The sequence below is a fragment of the Colias philodice genome, chromosome 25, assembly GCF_061535455.1.
Source record: "Colias philodice isolate Cphi_HAF_F1 chromosome 25, ilColPhil1 Martin Lab GWU primary, whole genome shotgun sequence".
NCBI lineage: Eukaryota > Metazoa > Arthropoda > Insecta > Lepidoptera > Pieridae > Colias > Colias philodice.
The window spans coordinates 1,539,411-1,556,977 of NC_143110.1; the positions used below are offsets into that span (position 1 = coordinate 1,539,411).

The 17,567-nt window shown below is 33.3% G+C and overlaps 2 protein-coding genes across 2 annotated transcripts; one reads left to right on the top strand and one right to left on the bottom strand.

Annotated features, from left to right (window-relative positions):
• Positions 1 to 216: 216 nt before the first annotated feature.
• Positions 217 to 13,470, bottom strand: par-6 (partitioning defective protein 6). Its single transcript, XM_089710623.1, has 7 exons — positions 13,261 to 13,470; positions 12,671 to 12,896; positions 4,652 to 4,779; positions 3,211 to 3,308; positions 2,309 to 2,477; positions 1,835 to 1,959; positions 217 to 1,425 (listed from the first exon to the last, which is right to left on the bottom strand). Exons 1-7 carry the CDS (start codon positions 13,318 to 13,320, stop codon positions 1,308 to 1,310), a joined length of 924 nt encoding a protein of 307 aa, XP_089566749.1. The 5' UTR covers positions 13,321 to 13,470; the 3' UTR covers positions 217 to 1,307.
• A 1,019-nt stretch (positions 13,471 to 14,489) lies between these two features.
• Positions 14,490 to 16,635, top strand: LOC149477189 (coiled-coil-helix-coiled-coil-helix domain-containing protein 7). The gene is made up of 3 exons (XM_089711005.1): positions 14,490 to 14,664; positions 14,736 to 14,834; positions 15,653 to 16,635. The coding sequence occupies exons 1-3, from the start codon at positions 14,614 to 14,616 to the stop codon at positions 15,761 to 15,763; spliced, it is 261 nt and encodes an 86-aa protein (XP_089567131.1). The 5' UTR covers positions 14,490 to 14,613; the 3' UTR covers positions 15,764 to 16,635.
• The last annotated feature ends 932 nt before the right edge of the window (positions 16,636 to 17,567 follow it).

Sequence of the window (17,567 nt, forward strand, 5' to 3'; positions counted from 1 at the left end):
GAAACTTCTTTAGGCGCGTTGAGAGTAAAATTTCAAGGTCGCGTCTTGGCAATACCGTCAGGTCATGGAGTAAGGCGACGATTTTGGTATCTTTGAATCTTGCAAGGAAGTTTCTCTTCTGAAACGCGTGCTCGACACATACGCTCTTTTTTCATTTCAAAATTTAACTAGTGCTTTTATTCGCCTTTTTTTTTAATTAAAAAAAAAAATATTAACTGATTTTTTTATTGTTTAAAATAGTAATAACGATAGTAGTATTACATCGATGAACACTCTTCTTTTGGACGAATACGTTCCTATTTTATACGGCGTCCTTTTTAATATGAATATTTTAATAAAAACCGATTTTTATAAAGTTTGGAATCTTATCTTGTATCCCTTAGTTTCTTTATTGTTTGGTGTGAAAATCCATTTTATATAAACAGACATTTTAAATTTATTTTTATAATGTGGAATGTTAGCCATGGAATGTTTAAAATATGAATAATACTCGAATATTTTAATCACATTAATTTTTTAAATGCAATAATTTAATGCAAGATCGAGAGAGTAACTATAATAGCTGTTTCTCTCCTTTTGAATGAAATTATGATGCCTTATAATTTATGAATTCGTGTAAAAACTATGCATTTAGACATGCCATAAATAACAAATGCAAGGCATGATGGTCTTATTTTTCTTTATTTATATATTTTTATTGGATTTTTATTTTATTTTTGATTTCACTTATTTAGCTTTGTTTTTTAGTGATGTATTATTATTTTAATGTTTGTATAATTTGTTTCGTTTGTTGTGCTGTTGCTGACAAATAAATGTTTCATTCTTTATTTTTAATCCTCCAAATTCCAATAAGCCGCCATTTATATTAGTTTTTGGCGGTAACGCAACGTGTTCCTATTAGATTAAATAGCTTATATTTAAAATTAACATCCCCGAGTAGTAGTAGCTACAGCCATTTATGATATTTATTGTCTGTAATACTAATTTCATTATATTCATTGTGATAAACGGCCCGTTAAATGAAAATTTTTCACCATAATATATAATATATCCATATTATGTTATTATCAAGATAAATGCACACCTTTTTATTGATTATAACTTATAATGTCGTGTACACTTTATTAAAAACGCCCAGACAAATCCAGGGTTAAAGGTTAGCTGTAAAAAAATTTCTTCAATTTTGGTGTACTGACACTAAAACTTTGACACTTTGACACTATAACTCGCACCAAAACACTATTGTCCTACACTTTCCCATACTTTGTTTGTATAGACTTGCACATCCTATACCGGTATATTATGTACTAGAGGTGTAGTATTTGCCCGTCGTCTTTGCTCGCCATTTGTTGGTATGGAGCCTCTTGGTCGTGTAAGGTGACAGCCGTTAGATCGACTATTTCGTCTTGATCCTCTTGGTCGAATCTGCAACAAAGATCTTGCTTTAGTATATTGTCTATCTATACTAATATTATAAAGAGGAAAGGTTTGTAATTATGTATGTATGTATGTATGGTTTTCACGCATAAACTACTGGACCGATTTTGTTAGGTTTAGGAGTCCATTGAGGACAAACATTGTGACACGAGATTTATATTATATATTAAGATTAAGACTAGCTTTCCGCCCGCGGCTTCGCCCGCGTTTTCAAAGAAAAACCCGTTCCCGTGGGATTTCCGGGATAAAACCTATCCTATGTGTTAATCCAAGTTACCCTCTATATGTGTGCTTAATTTCATTGTAATCGGTTCAGTAGTATTTGCGTGATAGAGTAACAAACATCCATACATGCAAACTTTCGCCTTTATAATAGTAATATTAGGATTAGGATTACCTGTCCTCGTCGGGCTCGCTGGCGGGCCGGTCGGTGCGGGCGGGCTCCGGCGGGCCGGCGCGCTGGTTGGCGGGCCGCACAGTGATTATAAGGTTCGAAGAGTTCGCCACCATCATGTCCGTCACCTGTTATTGAAGAAAAGAAAGAATTACACTGAGGATTTACTTTTTCCTAACGTCCACAAAAAGACGAGCGGACGGAGCCGGGGCTCATGTTTCTGTGTAGTTAAAAAACCCAAACTAGTGTCTTATTTTATTATTCACGATTTTTCACCCAAATACTTCATTCTACAAGCACCTCTAAAAATATGGTAACAATTCCCTACCATACCTATATATGTACCCATATATACTTACCATACCCATATAATATACTTTTTAAAATCTACCATTTATAAATTTACAAATTCCCTACCATTTTCTCCCGTACCACTTCTCAAAAACTACTTTCCTGAACTATCCAACAAAAACCAACCTGATCCAAGGTCTTATTGGACACATCGATCCCGTTAACTTCGAGCACTTCATCGTTAACACCAAGCAGGCCGGTGGACTCAGCCAGACCACCGGGCACGAGCCGCGATATGAATATACCGGGCGATCGCTCTACCCCACTCGCTGTTACACGTACTGATGTGCCGTCTCTGGAAAGAGATAAATATATTAGTACTAGATATCAATGTGGAAAGAAAAAACAAATATAGAATAAATATAAATAAATAAATATTTCAGGACAATTTTCACACACGGCACGATCTGATCCCATACTAAGCTTTCGCTTGTGTTATGGAAGATGGCTGATAAACATACATATATAATTTTAAATAAATACTTATATAGATAATTAACACCCAGACACAGAGCAAACATCTATGTTCATCACACAAATATTTGCCCCGGGTGGGGATCGAACCCACGACCTCTGGCTTGGAAGGCAAGGCCACTACCAAACAAGCCAACCGGTCAGTCAGAAGATGGATAACTACAGATTTCAAGCAAAACACATCTGTCTGTATGTGATAAACCCAAAAAACTACTATCTTCATTGTTTTCTCTATGAGATAGTGTGATTCAAAGGGAAGGTTTTAAAACACAATTTGTTAAGTTTTAGACTACGAGGGCGAAGCAGAAAGCTAGGTTTATAAAAAATAAGTAAACAAAATATGCCTGTAAGAGGCCAACAGGCTCAGCAAAAGCTGATTAGCAAAGCGCGGTCAGCGCTGATTTTCAGTCTATTTTCCCAGTATGCTTTTTTATGTTCTATTTTTACTGTGAGAAAAGAACACAAGATACTCTACAGCAGGAAACAAAATATTCAGAAAATCGAATTATCAATATTGTTAAGTAAACTTAAGGACAATAAAAATGTAAAATTACCTTATGAAAAATCCTAGCGGTCGATCGGAGCCGTGCTTTAATAATTTCACCCTCCTACACGTTTCCGGTACTATATCTACATCTATGATTGCTGATACCTGGAAAAGGAAACATAATATTTATATAAAAATAATACATAATAAAAGAGAAAATAATTAACCTTTAAATGTAAGGAGATGAAGTTTTTGCGCAAGTAAAAGAACATACAAAAATAGTTTTAATAAACTATATTATATTAAATTTCACTAAACTTGTGATTAAAAGTAGTAAAAAAAAAGAACTAAAATATGTTTATAATGTAAGCATTAGAAAACACAACTAATTACATAACATAATTAATCACAAGAGTCAGAAATTTTTAAAATAACAGAAAACTAAGAAATTTTGCAAGAATCGAAAAAAAAACTAATTTAAAAAACATTTTAATGCTATAAAAACTAATTATAAAATAACAGAATACTTATAAAACAAATCTAACTAACTTCTTCGTCGTTTAATCCAAAAATAAACAACCTTAACCCATTTTTCTCTAAGAGGCTAACATCAAATGCTCTTGAGAGAAACCTAATCAATTGTATGAATGCTCTGAGCTGATGCTTAAGTATTAATCTTAAGTATATACTTATGTTAAGTCTTTCTCAAGTATTCATTTATTCGTTTAGAAATTAACTGCGGAATTATACACGTTTTAATAATGATACTGTAACAACTTTTGGATATATTCTGTTTAGTTTAAGTATCTGTCAGATAAAATGACATATATGTACATAATTTAAATAGGAAAATTTAAAGTATAATATAAACAATTGCTGAAACCGAACCTTAATCCATTAACATTGATTATACCCGCGGACAAAACCAAACATTTTTATATATTTAGTTATTCTGGTAAGCTACAGCATTGCGGAGTATCATCAAAACCAGTTTATCAGTTTAATCGTGAAAGAGTAACAAGTAACATTAAACATCCGTCCATCCGTCCTCACAATTTTAACGTTTATAATATTACTAGCTTTCCGCCCGCGGCTTCGCCCGCGTTTTCAGAGAAAAACCCGTTCCCGTAGGATTTCCGGGATAAAACCTATCCTATGTCCTTTCTTGGGTATCAAAATATATCTATACCAAATTTCATGCAAATTGGTTCAGTAGTTCAGGCGTGATTGAGTAACAGACAGACAGACAGAGTTACTTTCGCATTTATAATATTAGTATGGATTCTATAACTGCCATATCTCAAACAGCATTCATTTTTTTTTCAACTGATCATAACCTAGATTAAAGATTCTATCTTTAAACAAGAGTTCATTTTTCTGCTTTCCGAATCGGTGGTAAATGTTAAAAATATGTAATGATTTGAAAGTGCTTCTAAAAGAAGTCTAATTGAATAAATACATGTTTGAGTTTGAGTTTTAATACCCTTATATTAGTAGGACCTGCTTACCATCCTAAAGTCATGTGGGTTGGATATAGCCAGTCCCTTGTTCTTCGCCGGTGTGCCACTAAGTATTGAAGATATGATGTTGCGTGGTCGCATCGTGCCATAGCCATTTAGTTCTTCAAGACTGTCCCCTGGAAAAAAGCGTTTCAAAGTTTAGTAGAGACTTATCTAAATAATAAAAATAAATCGCGAAACTGTAGCGTGAGTTGAGAACAGCTGGACCAATTTGGCTAATTTTTGTTTAAGCACAAGGAAGGTTCTTACGGAAAAGGAGCAATAGAGCAGAACTTCTACTGTTAGGATATCTAGAATATTATAAAGCTGAAAATGTTTGTTTGAACGCGCTAACATCAGGAACCACTGGACCGATGAAAAAATTCTTCATCTCTAATCTTCTTACAAATCTACGATAGTTTATCAAGTAGCTATTAAGCTAAAAACTTCTATAAATATATCGACGAACTTCATATAACGGAATCCACTAGCATCATTCATCTCGCCAACAACCACATATTTCAATGCTGATCACAATGGAATCCCACGGTTGTGAACTCAAAGGCGAATCCCATACAGGAGCCACCAAATATGGTATCTGACTCACTCATACTAGGTGTTATTGTAAATTACTTTAACCGTAGTGTTGGTAGCAAATGGCAATGTTCTGAATAGCGGTCAAGTGCGAGTGCAAAGTTAAGTCATATTTTGATGTAGAGACATTAGTTTTTAATCGCGCAAGTGAAATATTGTCGCTTCTAACTTGCATACTAACTACTAAGCTATGTATAGAATTTCCCGGCAACATCTATAAAAGGAGGCCTGTTCCTTGGACGGAATTCATTCCATAGACATTTGAGGAAACAATTCAGTATGGAAAATGTTGACAAATACTTTTGTATCGGAAAATTGTCGAAGTAAAAATTTAACAGTCAGTAGGTACTTATGTTATCCATCAACGTACATCAGATATGAGCTATCTTTTGTTATCTTCCTGTTTATAAGTTAATAAGGACCCTAATTCCTATGAAGATAATTCGTCTCATAGAAATATCGGTTATTATTGCATGTATTAAATACTAGCTTTCCGCCTGCGGCTTCGCCCGCGTTTTCAAAGAAAAACCCGCATAGTTCCCGTTCCCGTGGGATTTCCGGGATAAAACCTAGCCTATGTTACTCGTGGATAATGTAGCTTTCGAATGGTGAAAGAATTTTTAAAATCGGTCCAGTAGTTTATGAGCCTATTCATTACAATCAAACAAACAAACAAAGTTTTCCTCTTTATAATATTAGTGTAGATTGTATAAAAATTATATAAAAATGCGAAACGTTCCAACTTCCAACCGTATCATAAATTTCTAACATCGTAATTTTATAACGTCTTACAATCTTAATTAGGTACTTAATGTTTATATAATTAAATTAATTCTTAATTACATACATTTAATTAATAGTAAAGACAACGCATATCGCATTATTAAGTGGTGACGTCATAACCCTTGAAGCATTGGCATTAGAATGACGCGCGTTCATTCTTTATTGTCATCTTTTACGTCATTTCTTACGTTTCAAGAGAATTACTGTGCGATATCTCATTCATAAACATTTCGATTTGCTTACGGACAATTTGATTTATACGTTTATTCCAAAGAAATTATATAAAAGATAAACTTTCAATTGTTTTCTATCGAAAAATACTCAATCCCTTCTTATGGGGGGCTTTAGGGCAAAAAAAATAGTTTTATTTAAGTAATAATTCTTAACGGACATGAGATTTCATATATGATTATATTTCTATGTAATCGCCTGTCTGATGTAAGAATACTCATTGGTCTCCCAGGAATCGAACCTCTCGGTTTTATGCTCGCGCGTTAACCGCTGAAACAAGAATCCCTTGCTCAAAATTTAATTATATTAAATGCTTGTCTTATGTCTAGATATTAACCTATTTGTACCAACTATCATCTAGTTTCGATCACCCAATTTTACATGTATCAAAACTTTCTCGTTTTATTAGAACATTTTTCCAGTCCCAAACCAAAAACAGAACCTCCGAATTCTTCAACTACATTACAAATTATCATAACGTTATCTCTAGAGATAACTCGACTACATGGGCGTAGCCACGGTGGGGCAGGGTGGGGCGCTTGCCCCACCCTGGCTCTGACCTGGAAGGTACCTAACCAAATTTAAAAAGCTAAATTATCTAGGTACTAACTATATACTTAATATTTGTAAGAAATTCACACTCAAAAGTCATCAGTAGACTAAAAAATGCGATCAAAACAAAAAGCTGGTATGATTAATTATCATATGCGTACACAAACGCAATCTTTTTCTCCGATTTCTCGGAAACTATCTACTTTAGGGAAAAAAATTATTATGACTTTTTTGTAGAGAATTAAATTTCGCATCTTTTTAATCTTGTAAACTTTTTTGAAAAACTTACCGTTTACGATTTGTGGCCTATTTAATGAACCGGTTTATCGTTTTTGGCTAATAACTCACAAAATATTTGATTAATCAATAAAATGCATCTATTCATTTTTATTTGTTTGATTTTTTTTCTAATGCCCGTACTTTTTGAGTTATATAGAACGTTTTATGTTGGACTACTGGGCGTTTAATCGAAAATTTCAAGGTATGCACAGCATAGTGCATGCATAATGGTACAAATTCAACAAACTAAAAAAAAATGCTGTAGTGCTTAAAAATTTATAGGTAAGTAGTTTATTTCGGCCGCCCGCGGCATTTCTACATTAAACGTTCTATACTAAAAAAATATGGGCAATGGAAAACATTCAGATTTACGAAAAAGTTTACAAGGTAGAAAAGATGCGAAATTTTATTCTCTACAAAAAAGGGCACATTAATTACTTTTGCCCCAAAGTGGATAGTTTTTGAGATATTGGCCAAAAACTTTTTAAACTATTTCATGGTAAAAAATAAATTAATAAATCAAATTATTGTATTTATAGAAAGCTGAACTGTATAATAAAGTAGCCCCAAACATATGTTTCGGGTTCTGAATCACCAAAAGGAAAAAAGCGGAACCCTTATAGGATCACTTTATTGTCCGTCTGCCTATCAACACCTTTTTTATCAGGAACGCGTGGATGTATTGTTTAAAACATTATCGAATACTCAAATCTAAGGTCCTTTGAAGCAAAAAAAAAATAAATGAAAAATCCAACTAAGTACTAGGCAAAGCAATCAAAAAGATACAGCCGCTTTTGCAAAAAAATTTCAATAATCGAATGATCCCAAGAAACAAAACCTGCAGGGTACTTCCCGTGAAACCAGAATCTGTGTTAAGAAATTTCTTATAGCGCAGATAAAGAAAAAATTGCGAAAAGCATAAATTTAAAGTAACAACAAAAAAAACATGTTTGTATAGAACCCTCGGCCTTGGTGCGTGAGTTCGATTCGCACTTGGCCGGTTTTTTGGTTGTGTCTACTATTAACTACATCCATGTAGTATCTAGAAGACACAACTGTTAACTTATTTCTTGATACAAGGCCGGGTGTTGTCCCTACAACACCCAGCCAGACCCTTCTGACCATTTTTTATGAAATAAAAACCGCGAGATGAACTTGCGGACCGATGGTTGCGTATGAGCCTGTTTATATGTTGTTACAGAAAATTTATACTTTCCACAATTTATTTAATACTAGCGGTCCGCCCCGGCTTCGCCCGTGGTACATGTTTACGTTTTCTCTACATAAGAACCATCCTCGTACTTCAAGGAATATAATAAAAAAAGAATTAACGAAATCGGTTCAGCCGTTCTCGAGTTATGCGCTTACCAACACATTTTGCGATTCATTTTTATATATAAGACTAGCGGTCCGCCCCGGCTTCGCCCGTGGTACATATTTACGTTTTCTCTACATAAAAACCATCCTCGTACTTCAAGGAATATAATAAAAAAAGAATTATCGAAATCGGTTCAGCCGTTGTCGAGTTATGCGCTTTCCAACACATTTTGCGATTCATTTTTATATATAAGATTATATTACAGTATCTTAAGATAAAATATTATAGTATCTTCACCGTGTGTGACGCGCTTTATTCTTCTATCTGTCATAATATAAGATGTTGCTTCTTACCAAATTTCAAGATTCTGTGTTCACAGAAAGTACCCTGTAGGTAGGTTATGATTCCCTTGCGAAAGTCGCAATTTGCGAAATTTTACAGCTTATCTTTTGATTGCGTTGGTTTATAAGTTTGATTTTTTCACAGCTTCAAGGGACGGTAGACATTAGTGTTTAATATTAATTTCAGCTTCATATCTCTACGCGTTTCTGAGAAAAAAGTTTAAAGATAAACAGGCAGACAGACAGACAACAAAGTGATCCTATAAGGGTTCCGTTATTGCCTTTTGAGGTTTGGAACCCTAAAATTTAACCGGGATAAGACCTCGTTACATAGTTACATATTATTTTATATGATTGCCCCACCCTGAGCCCATGGCTAGCTACGCCCATGCTCGACTACAGTTATATAATGAGATGCGAATATTAAACTCGCATATATTAGCTGCGTCGCGTACTCATGATTTTGTTGATTAGCAACTGTTACGCCCTCCTGTCTGTGGCGTAAAAACTGTGTGGGTATAAATCAGTACTATTTATCTGTTGGTTTCAGCCTTCAGGTGATACGTTTGGCTGGATTTTTAATAATTAAGTACCTTATATTCATATCAAAATATAGTATCTTCCGAAACTAAAGAGCTTACCAATATTGCTGAATTTTAACTAAAAGATAACGTGGCTTTATTTATTTATTTATAACAGCTTTCCGCCCGCGGCTTCGCCCGCGTTTTCAGATAAAAACCCGTTCCCGTAGGATTTCCGGGATTAAACCTATCCTATGTCCTTTCTCGGGTATCAAAATATATCTATACCAAATTTCATGCAAATTGGTTCAGTAGTTCAGGCGTGATTGAGTAACAGACAGACAGACAGAGTTACTTTCGCATTTATAATATTAGTATGGATTATATTTTATATTTAAGTCAGCCACCGTTCCGCCCTTGTTGACTCAAAATAAAAAAATAACCTATTACTTATCACTCAGAAAGTACTAAATATGTAGCTTTCTCTGTTCTCCCCTGTCAAAGAATTTTCTGTAACCACTACATAGTTTATCGATTTACCCATAGATAACTAACCAATGAATCAATATTTACAATGCATATATACGTAAGCAGGTATATAAACTTGGCCCATCGACATAATATACGTATACCTATTGGAACTTACACACCATAATTGAATGGAAGTAGTCAGCAATTAAACAATGCTCGATCACATTCAATTGAACCGAATGCTATCGTCATAGCGATTAACATTGAATGCTCTGTTTGGTCATGTGTATGGTACAGACATAATATTCATGGTGTAATATTGAAAGTTATGTCTAAATTAAAACAAAACTTCGTAACTAGTTTTCGTAAAATTATTGATGCACTAGAAATTTTCTATCGATTGTAGAGAAAAATTGTAGAGCGAGATTTAAATTCGTGTTTTTTTTTATTCTAAGTTAATCCCACTAATAATATAAAGGCGAATGTTTGTTAGGATGGATGGATGTTTGTTACTCTTTCACGCAAATACTACTGAACCGATAACTATGACATTTGGTATGTAGGTTATAGCTAAAACCCCAGAATAAAACATAAGCTACGTTTTATCCCAGAAATCGCACAGGAACGGGAACCATGCGGGTTGTTCTTTGAAAAGTCGGGCGAAGCCATTAGCGGAAATCTAGTAAAACTAATTTAAAACTAAATATTCAGAAAAAATAATTAAAAAATAATATCCGATAGTATGCTTTTACTCTATAATTTAATTTTAATTCAATTTTCAACATCGCTAACGAAAACAATGATTTCATTATTAACATTTTTAATTCGTACTTTCGTCTAATTATTCTAGATAATTCCATGGCCTATTCTAAATAATAAAGTTCAGTCATAATGAAACGTACGCTACGCTCCGGCGACTCCATTCTGAGTGCACATCATTTGAGCGCGTATACCATGACCACGTATCTATAATAATATTATAAAGCTGAAGTTTTTTTGTTTATATATGCTTAACTCCAGAAGCTTATATGGCATAGGCTACCTATATAAAATCGCGGAATGAACAATAGGACGGGGTTACCGTAGTTTTAGACGACTGCTGCTTACGTACTGCTTTAGCAGTACTAATTCCAATGTGGGAAAGTGATGGCGTTAGACAACCTATCTATATCCGTCTTTTTCCCACAGAAAAAGGTTGCAAAAATTGGAAAAATCAAATCGGAGATCAGACGAAATTGCATATATCACCTTTTATAGTGGCAAAAAATTAGTTTGGACACAAAAATGTCAGACAATGCAGGTTAAAATAAATAAAAATATCATTACTTGGATAACCTCTTTATTGATGAAGCTATAGCCTATAACATCATGCTACTACCAAAGGGAGTGGAGCATGAATGAAAAACTGTGGGATCAACTACGTCTTTCTATCACGCGAATAAAGTCACATAAAGTGAAGTCCCATGTCCCCAAGTGGGGTAAGGGCCAGATACATTATACATCTGTTTCACTGATCGATTTTCTTTGGGACAAGTAGGTGATCAACCTTCTGTCTCCTACCAGACCAAGACATTTTTTTTCTTTGTCTCACGCGTAAACCACTGTACCAAGGAGGCGGTCAAATAATAAAGTCACATGCAAAGCATATCTTATATATAAAATTCTCGTGTCACAATGTTAGTCTCCATACTCCTCGAAACGGGTGGACCGATTCTCATGAAATTTTCTGTGCATATTGGGTAAGTCTGAGAATCGGCCAACATCTATTTTTCATATGTGCCACGGGCGAAGCCGGGGCGGGCCGCTAGTATATATATATACCTTTATATTTACAGGCTTAAATAAAACTGAGCCCAAAGGCTACTTCATGACCTTTAAGTTATATCTAGATTTACTGATAGAATTCAGCTTTCAAGTTCATCATTGAGATTATAAGAGTTACTAAAGCTGAAAATTGTATCCATTCTTTAAGACAACCTTGACACCCAATTGATTCAATTGTTCATGTGGTTAAGGCGTTCAATGGAAATAAATTAATTGTTCTTTATCATGATATCTTACAGTGTGTGTCTATTTGTATGAATAATTTGTAATACACGGATTTGTAGACTAACTATGCTTTTGCGGACAGTTTTACTCTTTATAATTTGAGTAGGACTGTGTATTATGTAATTGCCCTACCTCTTTCTTCATAATCCCTACGATAATATTATAAATGCGAAAGTAACTCTGTCTGTCTGTCTGCCTGCCTGTTTGTCTGTCTGTTACGCTTTCCCGCTTAAACCTCTCAACTGATTTTAATGAAATTTGGCACAGACAATCTTTAGACCCTGAGAAAGAACATAGGCTACCTCTTATCAAAACACCACACGGGCGAAGCCGCGGGTGGAAGCTAGCTAGCTCATAAAAATAATCAGAACAAAAAAAGAGTTAGCAAATCCTTTGTATTCATATATATACAGTTTTAATCTATGCACTACTTAACTTTCTTTTGGGAGTGCTTAATTTGGTAATGCAATTAAAATGTATTAGTGAAATTGTTAATGGCAGCCTACTTTATTTTCTTTAATAGCTTTGGATTACAAATTTAAATGGTGAATATGTTAAACAGACAGAAAAGAGGCATTTGAGCAACAAGTTTTCAAATTAACATTGCAATAATGGACTTTTACTAATTTTATTTATAGATTACACCAGGCTATAGGTCTTAGGGTACCTGGTAAGGTGTTTTAGAACCTTATGAAGTTAAATAAATAGCATTTTTACTGAGTAAGATGCATAGCAGATAAATATAACACTATATTTATAGATATTCCATCTCCCGCTGAAAACATTTTCTTTACCAACACTGATCAATTCATTCCAGTTTTAATTATTAAGTTTTCATGTACAAACACTTATTTGTATAAATATTACAGGAATACAGGAAGTTACTCACCTTTCCTTTGAATTATAACCCTTAACAGCGGCCTGGCTGTCAGTAAAGCTCTAGCTAAGTTATCATCATTGTTAATTGGCAGCAAATCACCATCTCGAGGGTCTGTGTAGCTGATAAGAAAGGCCACATCGTGTAACCTGTGTAGTTTCTCAATTAGGGCCTTGAAATCATCATATTTTAACTTCTCTGACTTATTTAGTGAAAATCTTCGGAACTCCGCATCGAACTAGAAAGAATTCCTTGGTTAGAGACTGTAGAGACAGTAAAGATAGTATTTTTCAGAAAATTTGTATCAAGTTTTTGTCGAAGTTTTCAAAACTGTTGTTTTAAATACAATGATGAGGATTATTGCATGTATTATACGTAGTTAGTGATTACAGAATCATTAAAGGCAAGCTATCATTGTATTATATTTCATTATTGTGAATTACAATCAAGAATCTTTGTTACAGTAAAAGAACATAAGTACTTTCAAAAAAAGAACGCAAAGATCTTAGCTTGAACAAAGTAAGCGATATATTATCTAAAGTAAACAGATTTACTCTCACAAGATTGTCGTTTAAGGAAAGAAATTAGAAATTACAACTTACTTTAGTTTTGACTTCAACACTCTGGCTGTCGATCCTAGCGGCGATTTTGTTTTTAGACATCTCGAAAGCATTTAACACTTACACTAACACAATAAACGTTTCAAAATATTTAGGCACTTGTTACGTGAAAAAACATTGTAAAATATCAAAAAATTTAAAACAAACGAGAATGTTGAATCGACACTCGCGTCGTAAATTGTAATTTGTGAAGTTGATTTTCTATTATAAAATATTTATGGCATTAGTAATAATGAACCAATGACAAGATAGTTTACAAAGCACATATTGCATTCTATTGGCTAAAATTATTAATAAATGACAGCTAACTGAAATTTACAATGAAAACAAATACATGTTTCTTTTTACGCTTTCATTAACTGACGTTTACAGATCTTAATCATAAAATTTTAATAATTAACGCATCTGTATATAATTATTCTAAAACATCAAGAAAACATCTATACATGCTATGAGAATTTATATATGAAATTATGCAATGATATATATATTGATATTTCTCAACTATGCTTTATATTGTAATAATCATTATAGATAATATCTAGTCAGCTGACTGTCGCATCATGGTCTTGGATGATCCACAGAGATCCACTGTCCACAATGGTGTAATAATTCCCAGGATGTTTTATAGCAGTTTCGAATAATTACTATATTCCTATATTATTATATGTATTCTTTCATAATACTTCAACGAAACCAAACGTTTACAAACAACAAGTGAAAAACAACTTATATAAACTTATCTTGTAGATTTATAAAAGCAAAATAACCCTAATATTTTTTAAGATTATTGAAAAATTACACTTTTTGTCAAAAATAATATAAGTTCAAAGTTGTTACAGAAGTTGGAATTATGTCCAACGGTGGTCAACGGTAATATACGCACGTGTGATATATACTTAGATAAATACACAGACATCAATAATGTATATATCGTCGCGGTCGTCGTCGTTTCAGCCGTGGGACGTCTACTGCTGGACAAAGGCTCAAGGATTTCCAGTACGACCGGTAACCGGCGGCCTGCATCCAGCGGCTCCCTGCCTCTCGGACCAGACCAGGGTCGTCTGTCCATCTTGTGGTTGTGGGAGGACGTCCCACTCCCATGCTTCGCTTCGTCGCGGTTCGCCCAATGTTTATATATCTGTGGATAAATACCTAAGTAAAGGCAACACTGATCAAACGTTTTTTATGAAATGGCAATTCAAATACAAATTTCAAGTTGACTTTGACAGTTCACACCAAAATAACATGAAAATAGAAAAAAAAATTGTACACACAATAATTTAATATTTTTAATCAATTTTCCTATAACACAGATCATAACATCTTATCACTATGAATCGTCTTAAAAATCCGAATGCGGAACGAAATAATCCTTGCTTGAAGGTATATCAGAAATAAGGGTAAATTAAAAAAAAAATACACAAAAAAGAAATTGCATAACATTTTATTTTCAGGAACAAGAACAGTCGTATAGTTGTTTGAATAAAAATGGATTTAATCAAGAAAAGTGCGAATTACACTTCGACAATTATAATACGTGTAAAAAGTTCTGGGTGAGAGAAATAATTTAAATTCAGTAATTTTAAACCTTAACATCAACAGTTTCCTGAATGTTATTTGTTTATTCGACAATCTAGGATATGAATCGATCTATCATATGGTAAAACTAGCTTCCGCCCGCGGCTTCGCCCGCGTGGTATTTTGATAAAAGGTAAAGGCCTATGTTCTTTCTCAGGGTCTAAAGATTGTCTGTGCCAATTTTTATCAAAATCGGTTCAAAGGTTTAAGCGGGAAAGCGGAAAGGGATAATGAGCTATTGAATTGTTATTAAAGATAATAAACTGCACTTCATAAACAATATGCTAAAGTATGTTATGATGGTCCAGTGAAATTTTAAAGAATATATAAAACACACTTTTATTAGCTTCATTCATCTGTATGTTTGTATGTAACCAACTTCTTTACACTCAATGTTGATCCACTTTAAACAGACAGATTCAATTCAAACTTTGTGCACTTATCAAGGACTAGTTTCGCTCCACGGTTCCGCCTGCGTGGCTCCTTTTCTGTTGGTCTTAGCATGATGATAGCCTAGCCTTCCTCGATAAATGTGCTATTCAATACTGAAATAATTTTTAAAATCGGGCCAGTAGTTCTTGAGATTAGCGTGTTCAAACAAAATCTTCAGCTTTATAATATTAGTATAGAAAAATAATTTCTTAAGTTAAAAAGCATGTTTATTTAACTGTATTTATTATAGTTTTATTAAGAAGAGTGATTATCAAGAATTTATCTTCAAACCTGTACAAATTTGTTTTAGAACTATATTTATTCGACTGAATTATTCCAATAAAGTATTCAATTGTTTCAGGGAAAAGTGTATAAAGACAGGAAGGCTAAAGGTCTAACTCCTTACTTGCCAGAAGTATCTGAGAGAGAAAGTGTCAAAAAGGAATATTTGAAAAATGTCTACTTTACCTAATTTACACTTTAGTATAATGGCTGTATATATCTGAAAGAAATATAAGAAATTAAGCAAGAATATTGCAGTTTTGTTAATTATATGGACAATAGTAATAAAAGGCGTGTTTCACTCGGGGACTGCCGCGGTAAAGCTGTTGCATGCTATGCCTTCAAGCCACACCTCCGCGCCCGACAGAGTGGGGATCGTGAGGTTTTTCGTTACGAAATTTCTGGATTCGGTCCCCGCGCTCAAGGCCCGCGATAGAAGCTATGCAATAGCTTAAAAACTTGGTGGGTTTGGTAAGTATGGTATGTCTATGTAATATTGATCAGATTTTCAATACAGTTTTTCATACAATTGCAATGATGAATGAGTATATCGAAACAGTTTTAAATAACCATAGTACCTCTTATTCTTAATTTATGTAAACAATTTGCACACTAAGGTTTTGTAATGTTAGATAATCAATACATATAATAAAATTCTAGAAAAGTGGTGGCTGTACATATATAAATATGTTTAGCACAACAATTATTTATTAATTTAAATTACCATATTTATAACAAACTTGAAATATTTTTGCTAAATTGTATTTTATATTATAGATATTGTTAATATATTTTTATCCATTGCATTTTCTTGTTCGTGAATAGAAATTAAGAAATTATTTAAGAGGACCAACCACAAAAAGTGCTTTTATGTATTACATATTTTAGTCAAACAAAACAGACATTATTTAAAATCGTGTTATAAAATATAATATACTTAAATATAGACTGTCCACTAGTGGTAAAAATATAGATTGTTTATTAAGATTCTCTTAAATAATTTTTTATACTAGTTAAAATATAATTTAATATGACTTGGGTAATAAAACAACATAATATTGACTGAATTGTTTTATTTTCTCACAAAAATACAATGTGTTGCTAAGCTGTGTCCAATGATTGGCCCAAAAGAGTGAGATTTTGGAAGCAAGTAGCAACAGACTATGTTTCATAACTTAGATACCCTAGCTAGGTAACTTGGAACATTTGAGTTGTATATCAAAGCACCATAAGTTTTTTGTTATGATTATAATTTTTATTATACTTTAATTATTAATTTAATTGATGCCATGATTTACAACCTTTATGTCTATTTTATATTTTTATTACAGTTTTAAGCAAGTATAATACAGACCAGTGGAATTATGTTGTGTAGATTGAAAACACGATTTATTCATATAAGAAAAGCATTTGCTTTCCAATTTATTGTGATAAAGACACTTTATAGCTATACAAGGTGTCCCACTGTTGGTATACTAAGCTCAAAAGAGGTTATAGTTTTGCAGACGCTGAGTACGTAAAAAATACTTATAAAATTCCAGACGCAGTTTTTTTTCAAATGTTTGAATTCTTAAAACAAGTGTATACCCCTAACAAGCAACCCGCCCAGCTTTGCTACCAGCACGTGACTTATTAGACAAAATGCTCACATTAGCGAAGCGGTTTATGCCGTTTGAGCGAAGCTAGAAAAGAAAACATGGATTTCAGGAAAAATTTAGCAAAAGTTTTTTGATGAAATTTTGTTGTTTAAGTATTTTTTACGTGATCAGTGTATGCAAAACTACAAGCCCCTTTGCGCTTAGTATTCCAATAGTGGGACACCCTGTAGATCAATATCTTAGATCTATCTTATCTGTTTTAAAATACATATTTTTTATTCTGTATAGAAAAAATATCTTCACCTGTATCCTTTAGACTCGGTTTTGACCCACTTTAAATGGGCAGATTTAATTAAAAAAATGGTACACTTATCAAGGATTGGTGACTACAATAAT